The following is a 12,579-nucleotide window of genomic DNA, read 5'->3' on the forward strand; positions in this document are numbered from 1 at the left end:
AAACCAATAAACAGAGCCCCTGAGCAGAAAGCCTAAACAGTGGGACACTGGGGAAAGGAGGGTCTTTTTAACAAATGGTGCTCCATAAAAATGGATAGCTACATGAAAATAAATTCAAAACGGATCCTAGAGCTAAATGTAGGAACAAAAACCATAAAACTTTTGGAAGAAAAAAGAGGAGGAAACCTACACGACCTTGGGTTAGGCAAACAATTCTTGGATGTGACACTATTAAAGAAAAAAAAATGGACTTCTTCCAAATTAAATGTTTGCATATCAAAAGACACCATTAAGAAAATGAAAAGAGCCCTGCCTGGTAGCTCAGTTGATTAGAACATTGTCCCAATGTGCCAAGGTTGTGGGTTCATTCCCTGGTCAGGGCACATACAAGAATCAACCAATGAATGCATAAAAATCTGCAAACGATTTGTTGAATAAAGTTATAAAACTGAAAAAAAAGAAGCCACAGACTATTTGTAAGTAATATGTATGATAAAAGACTTGTATCCAGAATATAGAAAGAACTCTTACAACTTAATAATAAGACAAACAATGTAATTTAAAAATGAGCAAAAGATTTATATAGACATAGCACCAAAGAAGATATATGAATAGCCAGTGAGCACACAAAAGATGCTCAGCATCGTTAGTTATTAGAAACATGCAAATTAAGACCATGAGATACAGCCCACTATAATAAATATTACAAACATAAATAAGCACAAACTGGTGAGGATGTAGAGGGACTGGAACCATTACATGCTATTGGGAGAATAAAAATGGTGCAGGTACTTCAGAAAGTTTTGGCAGTTTCTTAAAAAGCCATTCCACTTCTAACCACCCAAGAGAAATGACAGCCTATGTCCACACAAAGACTGTACACAAATATTCATAGCAGCTTCATTCATAATAGATAAGAGTGTAGCCCTGGCCGGTTTTGCTCAGTGGTTAGAGCATTGGCCCATGGACCAGAGAGTCCCGGGTTGGTTTCCGCTAAGGGCACATACCTCAGGTGCAGTTTGTCTCCGGCTCCGGTTGGGGTCGTGTGGGTGGCAGCCACTCGATGTTTCTCTCTCACATGGATGTTTCTCTCTCTCTCTCCTTCCCTCTCTCCCTCCCACTCTATCTGAAGATAAATGCCAAAAAAATGTCTTTGGGTAAGGATTAAAAAAAAAAGAGTGTAGAAATGATATTCATCAACTGATGAGTGGCTTAACAAATGATGACTAGTACATCGGTACAATGGAATACTATTTGGCAATATAAAGGAATGGAGTGCTGATAGATGCTATACCAGGGACAAACCTCAAGACATTACACCAAGTGAAAGAAGCCAGATGCGAAAGACAACATACTGTGTGATTCCGTTTATATGAAAGGTCCAGGAAAAGTAAGCACATAGAGACAGAAGTAAAGCTGTAGCTGTGTGGGCCAGGGATGCGAGGGGGAGAATGACTCGCACAAGAGATCTTGGGTGATAGAAGTGTTCTAAACCCAGGCGTGGTGGCGGCTGCCCAACTCTTTAAATTTACTAAAAATCATTGAATTGTACAAAACAAGTAAATTTTATGTAATGTAAATGATATCACTAAATAAATTACTAACAACAAAAAAGGAAGACTTGACCCCACATAGTGAGAGTGCACCATGTATGAAGGAAAACTGACCTACAAGGATCAACACTTAGACATATCCTAGTGACGTTGCTGTATTTACAGGAGAGCATCTTTGCACAGCTGGATGAAAAGATCAAGAAATTATAGAGAAAAATATCAGAAAGAGAAAAGGTATGAGTCGTGTAACTTTAAGAAACCACAAATCTAGAAGAAAACATAAGAGAATTCCTTAATAAATCTGGAGTGGAAAAGATGTTTCTAATTACAATTCAAAAGCCAAAACCATAAAAGAAATAATTTTGAGTACATATGGGGGTAAGGGGCGGGGAGAAGGAGGGAATGGGAGGGGAAGGAGGACACAGTATCTGCCCTTCTACTATCTGGCAAAGGAGTCTGGGAAATGTAGTTTGCAGGTGTCCAGCCCCTGAGATACAGAGTGAGGAAGGGCAAGAATGAAGCTTGCTAAAGACTTGTAAAGAATGTTCATAGCAGCTTAATTCATAATACTTCAGAAATTGAAACAATCCAAATGTCCATGTAGAGGTAAGTGGATAAATGAACTGTCCTATTCCTATAATGGAATACTATCGGAAATAAAGAATGAAATACTGATATATGCAACAACACAGATGAATATCTAAAACACTGGCTGACCCAAAGAAGTCATAAAGTATGGTATGTACGATTTCAGTTTTTTTAAATCCTCATCCAAGGATATTTTTCTTTTTATCTTCAGATAGAGTGGGAGGAAGTGAGAGAGAGGGAGAGAGAAACATTGATGTGAGAGAGACACAACGATTGGCTGCCTCCCACATGACCCTGACCAGAGCAAGGACTGAACCACAACCAAGATACATGCCTTTGACCTGAATCCAACCCACAACTCATTGGTCCACGATCCAATGCTCTAACCATTGAACCAAACCGGCCAGGGCTGTATGAGTTCATTTAAGTTGTAGAATAAGCAAATCAAGTCTATAGTGATAGCCATCACAACACTGATTGCCCCAGGGGTTGGGAGACCCTGAGAAGGGGAACATGCAGCTTTTTGGGGTAATTTATTTATTTATTTTTTTATCCTCACCTGAGGACATTTTTGCATTTATCTTCAGATAGAGCGGGAGGGAGAGAGAGAGAGAACCATCAATGTGAGAGAGAGACACATCGACCGGCCGCCACCCATATGACCTCAACCAGGGCCGGGGACAAACTGCAACTGAGGTACGTGCCCTTAGTGGGAACCGAACCCAGGACTCTCGGGCCTGTGAGCCAATGCTCTAACTGCTAAGCCGAACTGGCCAGAGCATTTTTTTTAACCATGGTGTATGTGTGTGTCAAAATTCATCCAACTGTACACTTAAAATCTTATTGTTTGTAAATAAAACCTCCATAAAGAAATAGTCACCATTTAGAGAACAGAAAGCCCCAAACTCAGAGAAGATATTTACGACACATACATCTGATGAAAGACTGTTCCCAGAAAAACAATATACAAGTCAATAAGACAAATACAGCCAAATAGAATAATGGATAAAAGGTATTGGTAGGCTTTTACAGATGAGGAAAAACAAATGTTTGTAAACATTTGAAAAGATGCTCAACCTTCATTTATAATCAGGAAAATGCAAATCAAGATCTTATGAGATACCATTTTACATCCTCCAGATTACTTGGGGTGGTGAACACACAGTACAATATATAGATGATGGTGATCGCTTTGCACATATACTAAAAGTGGAACGATACAGAGAAGATTAGCATGGCCCCCGCGCAAGGATGACACGCAAATTCGTGAAGCGTTCCATATTTTTCAAGTGCTGGCGAGGGTGTGAGGAAAAGGGGACTCTAGTACACTGCTGGTGGGAATGCAGACTGGTGCAGCCACTGTGGAAAACACTATGCTGTTACCTCAAAAAGTTAAAAATTGAACTGCCATTTGACCCAGTGATCCCATTTCTAGGAATATACCCTAAGAAACCTAAAACACCAATCAGAAAGAATATATGTACCCCCATGTTCATAGCAACACTATTTACAATAGTTAAGATCTGGAAACAGCCCAAGTGTCCATCAGTAGACGAATGGATTAAAAAGCTGTGGTACATATACACAATGGAATACTATGCAGTTGTAAGAAAGAAAGATCTTTTATCCTTTGAGATGGCATGGAAGGACCTGGAGAGTATTATGCTAATAATAAGCCAAGCAGAGAAAGACAAATATCACACGATCTCACTTATTTGTGAAATATAATGAAGTAAACAATATGCTGAAGAAAATTAACCCAGAGACATGGAGGTGGGGTACAGCCTGACAAGCCTCAGAGGAGGGGGGATTTGTGGGGGAAGAGATAAACCACAGAACTTACATGCATGTATGCATGACCAATGGACATAGACAACAAAGCTAAGGATGGGATGGGGGGGGAAGGGGAGGAGGGTGTCAATGGGGGAAAAATGAGAAACATCTGTAACAAAAACAAATTAATAAATAAAAAAAATTTTTAAATATACAGATGATGTATATAGAATTGTACACCTGAAACCTATATAATTTTGTTAAACAATGTCACCCCAATAAAGTCAATTAAGAGACATCCAACAGATTGGCAAATTAAAAGGCTGGGCAACATCATGTACCTATATAATTTTGTTAAACAATGTCACCCCAATAAAGTCAATTAAGAGACATCCAACAGATTGGCAAATTAAAAGGCTGGACAACATCATGTACTGGTGAGAACACAGAGCAGTAGGAATTCTCATCTATGCTGATGAAAGTATAATTTGATATTACTTTTGCTTTAAATTTCTCTCCCACTCCTGGGTATTTAGAAGAAGTCTCACTCTTGTGACCAGGAGACATGTATAAGAATGTTTATAACAAAATTATTATAGTAGAAAAGAAAGATACAACCTAAATGTGTACATATGCCACATAATTAGAGGTGAGTTCTATCAAATTTTCAAGGACAGTTATAATCATACAGTGGGATATATACAGACATAAAAATGAATCTCAGCTATGAATACCAACATAAAAAAAGTTAGTACTGAGCAAAAGATGCAAAGATAGATGAGTATAGACTGAAAAGTTCCACTGAGATAAAATGCAACAATAGTATGCTCTTTAGGGCTGCACACAGTGGTGGTAACATTTTTTTAAAAGCAAGGGTGGCCCTGGCCAGTTTTGCTCAGCAGTAAGTGTCAGCCCGAAGACCAAGGAGTCACATGTTTGATTCCGGTCAGGGCACATGCCTCGGTTGCAGTTTGGTCCCCAGCCCTGGTCGGGGTCATGTGGGAGGCAGACGATCGATGTGTCTCTCTCACATCGATGTTTCTTTCTCTCTTCCTCTCTCTTCCTCCCTCCCACTCTAGCTGAAGATAAATGGGAAAATATCCTTGGGTGAGGATTCAAAAACAAAAAAACAAAACAAAAACAAAAAACAGGTAGAGAAGAATGCACTGAAAATCTCTCAGTGGGTGATGAGACAGTGAAGCTGATGAAGGTGAAAGGGAGACCATATTCCTCCAGAGCAGTGATTCTCAAACACGCGTCTGAATCGCCTGGAGGGCTCATTAAATCACGGATTGCAGGGCAGCTTCCCCAGAGACTGCTCTTCTTTTTTCTTTTCTTTTTTTTATCCTCACCCGAGAACATTTTTCCATTTTTTGTTCAGATAGAGTGGGAGGAAAGGAGGGAGAGAGAGAGAGAGAGAGAGAGAAACATCGACGTGAAAGGGACACATCGAGTGGTTGCCACCTGCACGACCCAACCAGGGCCGGGGACAAACTGCAACCGAGGCACGTGCCCTTAGCGGGAACCAAACCCAGGTCTCTAGACCGCAGGCCGATGCTCTACTGCTGAGACAAACTGGCCAGGGCGAGACTGCCGTTCTTTAGGAGTGGGGTGGGCCAAGAATCTGCATGTCTCACGGTTCCCAGGTAACGCTGCAGCTGTTGCCCAGACACCACACTTTGAGGACCATTCCTCACTAGTGCCCGATACGGGTGTCCAATAGGTAGATGTCAGATGAAGAGACAAGTGGATGGATAGTGGGAAGGCAGATGAGCAGCGGATGGAAGCTGCATGGATGGATGAGTGGTTCAGGGCCGTGGGGGAAAAGATGGGGTTGGGGACGTTGTAGTGTGGAGAACTTGAAGTAAAGATCCAGTTTCAACTCTTGTGGGCTCACCACGCACTAGCTGTGCAATGTTTGGCTGGTGATTTCACCTCTCTGAAACTCACTGTCCTAATGTGTGAAATGTGGGTTAACAATGCCTATAAACGTTCCCTGAGCTAATACCCTTAAAAGGGCACAGTGAATGCTCTCCGCCTCTTGGCTGGATCTCACTATTACCATCATATATCACTGGGCTATACTGTGTAGTTGAGACGAGAGGCTTGTAATTCAGGTCCATCTTGTTTCCATAGTGGCCGATGCTGACCTCGAATTGGATCAGGTCGTTAAAGTTGGGCATCATGGTACAGGAAAGGAAGATGACGCACAGCCCATACTTTTGGCGGTTCTGGTGTTTCTAAAACAATAACCCCCAAAGCCCCCAGAACATAAACCAAGGATGAACAAGGCTATGAAGACAGGCAGGGCGCAAGGATGAGGTGAGCTAGACTATCACTGAAACCCACCCCCATTCAAAGCCTTGCCTTGACTGCCACTCACCTGGCTGATCAAAGAGGTGGTTCCTTCCAGGACCTCCAACACCTGGCCCCCTCCACCCAGCCACACCTGGTTCCTTTCCTTCCTGACACGGGGCAGGAAGGTCTTCTCCCTGGTCGGGCTAGGCTGTGGTTGGGCCACCCACCTCCACCCATGTTAGGCCACACCACCCCTCTTCTTTTGGCCTAAACACCCTCCTCTGATGAGACCAAGTGTAGGCAGGGGTGCGTGGTAGAGGTTGCACACACTCACACATCCTCTCTTGCTCCTTCTCAACCCCCCTCCTCCCACCATGCATCCCACCTGCTTGGGGTCCTCCCTCCATCATGTTAGCTCCTCTCTTGTTGCCAACCTCTGCCTTATGCTTGCATATTCTGTTCCTTAGTTCAGGTCTCCTATCTTAAGCATAGCCCTCCTTCTCCCCTGAGCTACCACCTGATCTTGTCTCCCTCCACTTTCCAGCCAAGTTGCTATGCACTTGTCTCCGTGCACCATCTGTGACTTCTCGCTCCCGCCTATGGTGCCTGGCTTCTCTCCTGACTCAAGCCTAGCGGTGCCTTCCCAATAACCAGCAGGCACTTGTGAGTCCTCAGCCTCTCTCTCTGACACATTCAGAGAGCTGATGGCTCCTTTCTGCAGCTCTCCCCTCCATAGGCTGCCCCAGTGGCCCCCTCTACAAACCCTCCTCCTGCACCTTAGGCTGCGGTGTCCTCGTGGGCTCCAACTTCAGCTCCCTTCTCCTTTCCTGGGCAAGTCCTCCATAACCACAGTTCAGATCTCGGTGTGCTTATGGCACACCCATCTGTCCCGCAGCCTTAAGACTTCATGGATGTCTCACAGGCACAAATCCAAGTGGAGTCTGTCATCTCCCCCAGACCTGCTCCTCCTTCAGGGAGCCCAGGTTGATGCAAGCCACCCAGCCACTAAGGCAGAAAATGGGCGTCAGCTTAGGGAAGTCAGCTTCTTATGTCCTGTTAGTTGGTGGCTCTGATCATTTTGCTTCCAAAGAGACTCTGGAACCAGCTCCCTCCTGTCCAGTTCTCTTCCCATGTAACTGTACCCTGTTTCTCTCACCTTACTCCCTCCTGCCTATTCTTAACACTTCCCTGCCTCAGTGTCCCTTCCCTGCCTTCAGGAAGAAATCCAAACTCCTTAGAATGCTTCTTAGAATCTTTCTCCTTAACTAGATGACACATGTCTTAAACCAAAGCTTTGTCTTGTCTTTACTGGGTCCCCTGGCCACCTGGGGCTTGGCACTGCAGGATGCTCTAGCGGCTCAGTGAAGACTCAGGTGGACTGACCACTATCCTCATGCACCCATCACCACATTCAGCTGTGGCCACTGACTGGGGCGAGCAGACGGTCCCTTTCTTCTTGGGTTACCTCTACACTGGTCACTTCCTTGGAGAGGTCCTTCATCGTAGTCTGTTGGTAGGAGTTGATGTGAGTGATTAACTCCAGGAAGACCCGGCCTCGATATGCCAAACCATCCTTAACAGAGCTGGGGATACTCTGGGGTGAGGAGGAGGAAAACGGGGAGAAAAGGGATGAGAGAAACAGGGCAACACCTCTGCAGTACAGACAGAGTTGCCGGTAACGTCAACCCCAGGGAGGAATGCCAGATCCCAGACACAGTATTCCTGGAAACCTCTAGGCCCTGACCCCTCTTCTGCACCCTTTAGTCTGCTCCTCACCTTCATGCATTCAGCCTGCAGATCCCCATAAATGCTTCCTGCTGGGAGGGGACTGTGAGAACTAGTGTGTTCTCCTTGTCTGGCCAATCAGAGCATGTCCCACCTCCTCGGCCACAGTGATTGGGCCCAAGGGGAGCACAGGTGACCTAGGGCCGCCAATGTAAATGCTCCCGGGCCTTCCCTGTTAGAGGTCTGGGGACCCAGTGCCAGCATGGAAACCTGGCTGCAGTGGGAGAGGAGGAGGCCTGGGCTAGACAGCTGCACAGACGGGAGGTGGAGAGCGAGCGAGTCTTCTGATGGCACTGAGGCTCTGGTTGCCGGCCTCTTCCTCACCCAGAGCCCTTCCCAGCCCCATTCCTCCCCCTATGCCAGTTGGACTTGGCTTTCTGGCGTTGGTCACCAGGCCTAAATAACCTAGTATTTTTCTACATTTACCTGTGCTGTTTCCTTTGTCTCATAGGTCCTTTCCGCTTGTTGAAAATCTTACCCAGGACCCCATCTCAATGCCCTCCATCTGTTCCTTTCTTGTGGCATAGCACGCGTCCCACACATCCATGGCCATTCAGTACAGGCTTCATGTTCTCTACCAGCAGGTGGTGGGCAGAAACCATGGCTGGGTCCTCCCCTGGCATCTCCCGGGCCCCAGTGCCTCACACGTGGTCAGTTTTACCTCCTCTGTTCCCTAGAGCTGACATGAGAAGCTTACAGCGCCTTCTTCTTGGATCCGGAAAGGGGCCTTTTTACCCCCATGGAGAGTCAGAAAGCTGGGGCCAAAGCAGGGCAGGAAACCAGAGTACATTCCTGCAAAAGGAGAGGGTGAGAGGGCGGCCAGGTGGAAGAGGCACGGGAGGGGCCGGGGGCTTGCTTGCCTTCCGTTTCTGCTCCAGTGGACGAGATCTGGTTGAGAGACAGGCTGACAGTCCCAATTTCACCCCAGCAGCTTCCCCTGGGGCTGGAGAGAAACACATACTGCTGGCTGAGCCTGACCCGGCTCCGAGTTTCCCCTCCCCAGCATGTTTTCCAACCTCCACCCAGCTGCTCACCAGTCCAAGACTCTGAACTTGATGTAGCTGGAGAGGCAGGGCATCTGCAGGGGGAGGCGAGAGGCGCAGTGGGTGCGTGGTCGTGCTTGGAGGGTCCGGTCCTCTCGGACACCACAAGCACTTGGAAGTCCTGGGTCCGGGTCCAAGGCCTGGTTCAGTTCCCAATGAGACATTGAACTACAGCCAAGATGGATTTACCATGGAAGCTTCTGGGCTCTAAGCTTTAGATGGGTCCCTCGCAAGGCCCTGGGAGAGGCTAGGACTGTGTCCCCTGATCATTTTGTATTCCTGTTCTTCAAATCGCCCCCTAATTGCATAAGCTCAGGACCCGTGAGACCTGGGTCCTCCCGGACTGTGGATTACATGACTACTGTCCTCACACAGCCCTGCACAGTCTAAATGCATGTTTACCAAACCCTCCCCTGGGGGAGGTCATGAACCTAGAATGTCTTCACCACCTTGGCAGTTAACTTTCAATCAGTGGGTCGTCTATTTCCTCAGAGAGTAAATAACAATGGCTACCCATCTGGGGCGTGGGAGAATCCCATGTTCCCCATTCTGTCCTGAATGATCTACCTGTACCAACTGATGATTCCTCCCAACAATCCCATTAGTCAGGTACTATTCTTGGTCCCATTTTCAGACAGGAACACTGAGGCAGAGAGAAGCTGAGTTCCTGCAATTCTCACGGTAAGCACAGGGCTGATGCAGCCTCCGAGCTCCTAACTACACTGCCATAGCCTAGTGAGGGCTGGCCTGGCCCTGTTTGCAGGTGAGGAGTGAGGCCCAGAGAAGCAGAGGGACTTGCTCAAGGTCACCTAGTAAGGGGTGGAGTCAGGATTGGAACCCATGCTTCTGAGTCTTATCTCCACTTTGCTACAGGGTTCCTTTAGTTATGAGAACAACAACACATCCATGTTTAGAACAGAGCTGGTAGTTGAGGCCTGAGTAGGACTCCCATCTCCTCAGCCTCTTCTCCCCTCACTGCAGTTGCTAGGGCCCCCCAGGTCCTTCCAGGCCTCCATTCTCCTCATCCACCCCCCCTTGCAGTGCAGGCGGGGGCCAAAGGGAGGTAGGGAAGGCCTTTCCAGGTGAGCAGCTGGGTAGTTTAATGAGGAGGAGGACAGGCGTGGGGAGGAGATTGTCAATGGGGGAAAACAAGGAGGGACATCTGTAATATTCTCAACGATACAGATTTAAAAAATGAAATAAAATAAATAAAACAAATTCATTTATTCACACCCCCCCCAAAAAGCAAGGAGGAGGGTCCAAAGGAGGGAAGAGGGGAGCTCCTTAGTTAATTTCACATCACACAAATGTAAGATAAGGAACCCAAACACTCTGTGGGTGGCCAAATAGATGACAGCCAAGGTGCTGCGCACTGGCACTCACGAGAGCGCTTAGGTTCTCAGGGGGTCTCCTCGTTCGCCCTGTCTGTGGAAGCCTAGTCTCCAGGGCTGCAGAGAGCCAGCGTCCATACCACTGCCAAGTGACCGAGGAGGACGGCAAGGCTCTCAGAATCAGACCACAGAACCACCAGAAGGGCGTTTGGGGCAGTCAGTGTGGGAACAAACAGCCCGACCACATGTAGCCCAGAAGAATAACCGTGGGCCCATCGTACCTTGAGGCCATCAACAGAGAGCTGCCATTCTACTCAGGGCATTTGGTCTAGGAGATCATTCATAATACAATTTAGAATGAGTCTTTAAAGCGATTGTTTTGTTCTTTTTAACATATTTTTTGGGGGAATTTAAAAATGTATTTATTTATTTAATTACAGATGTCCCTCCTTTTCCTTCCATTGATACCTTCCTCTCCCCACCCCACTTTCACCACACTGTTTGTTTTGTTCTTTAATGTAGGTGAAAGGACACATTTAAGTTTTCTGGACTGTTTAGTTGTAGGGCCCACTCATTTATTAATACTGGATATAATAAGGTTTTCCTCGCGCTCCCTATCACGTGGAGCCCTCCCCCTCCTTGGCCCCTCCTTCCACCACCCCTCTACCTGCCCCAACCCCCAAACACCCCTTCTGTTTGCAGGGCGCGGAGGAGGGCAGGCATGACGGGATGGCAATACCTGAACCTGGAAGGTGAGGATCTGGTTCCAGATCGGGTTCTCGGTTTGGGTCTTCACCTGCGTCTTCAGCTGGGAATATCCCAAAGCAGCGTCAGTGCCTCCCTGACCCGGCTGCCTCCACGGGCCTCACCTGCCAGCCCTTCCGGCCTGGCCCGCAGAAGGCGCCGTCTGCAGTCTGCAGCCCAGGGCCGATCATGGGACTCCCTGATCTAAAGACACCTGGACGATTTCTCATCAGCTACAACTTGAGGCCTTTGTGCACCTACCCAGGTCCAGAGTCCTCAATGTTTGTCCTTAAGTCAGCTTTCAGTAGACTACATTTTCAAATGATACAGGATCCTAACTTTACTATCAGAGTCCATACACATAGATCATGTTAGATAAACTCTAAGATCCCAACAGAAAAGTGATCAAAACAGCTCCAACGGCAGCAGCACACATGGCACCCCTCTTGAAGCATCATTTTCCAATCTAACCTTAATCTACGCAATCATGTCAGAGAACTCAAAGGGTCATTGGACTGGTTAAACTTTTCAATACACACTCGGAAAAACACAGAACTATTCATAATTTTGAATAATATATCATCTACCACTCAAGATCTCATCTAGATCGTAATACAAACCACCCTCAGAGTGGTGGCTCTGAGATGCGTCCACCAATCCTTCGGTACTCCTCCCTCCTGAAGGTGAACACCAACCCCTCTCCCTTATGCATGGGCTGGATCTAATGACTTCTGATAGGTAGAACATGGTGGAATCTATGGTTTATAAATTCTGAGACAAACCTATTTAACTTTAACTCAGCATTTCTCAAATTTGAACATAGAATCCTTTTTGCACAAAGCATCCATCAGCACACTTTGGAAAATGCTACTCTGTTCATAGAGGTTCACGGAATGTCAGCAAGTCTCTCGCCAGAACCCTCAATTTATAGATGAAGAAACAGAGGCTCAGAGGGGATGGCGACGGTCTCAGTGAGGTTCACTTGCAGGCGCGTTGCTTCGTTCAGTCATTCCCTCGTCAGGCATCTAGATCTTTGGTTTTCAGGGGGCATCTTCTCCACGCTGGGCACCAGGCACAGCTCTAGGAGATGGTGGCTAAGCCATGGCCTCCACCTTCAAGAGGTCCTAGCCCAGTGGGATCACATGGCCCATTAATGGAAGAACTGGGAGATGATTCCTGGGGTCCTGCCTACCAACCCAGTCTCACCCCCACACTATATTTTTCTAGGTGACCATTTCTCTAAGCCACACTCCCTTTCTACACTTACCTTTTCCCCAATTAGTTCTACCTCCAACATTGGACTCACTAAGTGGTGTTTCTCTGTGAACAGGAAGTTAAAAGATTTTTGAGACAACAGCATTTTTTCTTTTTTTTTTGAGGAGAAGGAGGAAATGGAAAGGTGACGGAACAACTGAAAACCCCTCCCCCATAATGTGGTTTGGAGCCCCCCGGGCAGACCTCTCC

At 46.7% G+C, this 12,579-nt stretch overlaps 1 protein-coding gene and 1 non-coding gene across 2 annotated transcripts in view; one reads left to right on the plus strand and one right to left on the minus strand.

Moving 5' to 3' along the window:
• Positions 1 to 12,579, minus strand: part of FER1L5 (fer-1 like family member 5) — a 51,872-nt gene that overhangs the window by 22,033 nt on the left and 17,260 nt on the right. The window contains exons 13-19 of the mRNA XM_036262453.1: positions 12,383 to 12,435; positions 11,111 to 11,179; positions 9,032 to 9,075; positions 8,858 to 8,940; positions 8,695 to 8,789; positions 7,678 to 7,806; positions 5,977 to 6,154 (exon numbers count right to left, since the gene is read on the minus strand). Coding sequence (XP_036118346.1) covers positions 5,977 to 6,154; positions 7,678 to 7,806; positions 8,695 to 8,789; positions 8,858 to 8,940; positions 9,032 to 9,075; positions 11,111 to 11,179; positions 12,383 to 12,435 — 651 coding nt within the window. The remainder of the gene's footprint in view (positions 1 to 5,976; positions 6,155 to 7,677; positions 7,807 to 8,694; positions 8,790 to 8,857; positions 8,941 to 9,031; positions 9,076 to 11,110; positions 11,180 to 12,382; positions 12,436 to 12,579) is intronic.
• LOC118631347 lies at positions 3,325 to 3,427 on the plus strand. Its single transcript, XR_004959817.1, has one exon. It is a non-coding gene; the product is annotated as a U6 spliceosomal RNA (small nuclear RNA).

This window comes from Molossus molossus, unplaced genomic scaffold (genome assembly GCF_014108415.1).
Source record: "Molossus molossus isolate mMolMol1 unplaced genomic scaffold, mMolMol1.p scaffold_m16_p_15, whole genome shotgun sequence".
Lineage (NCBI taxonomy): Eukaryota > Metazoa > Chordata > Mammalia > Chiroptera > Molossidae > Molossus > Molossus molossus.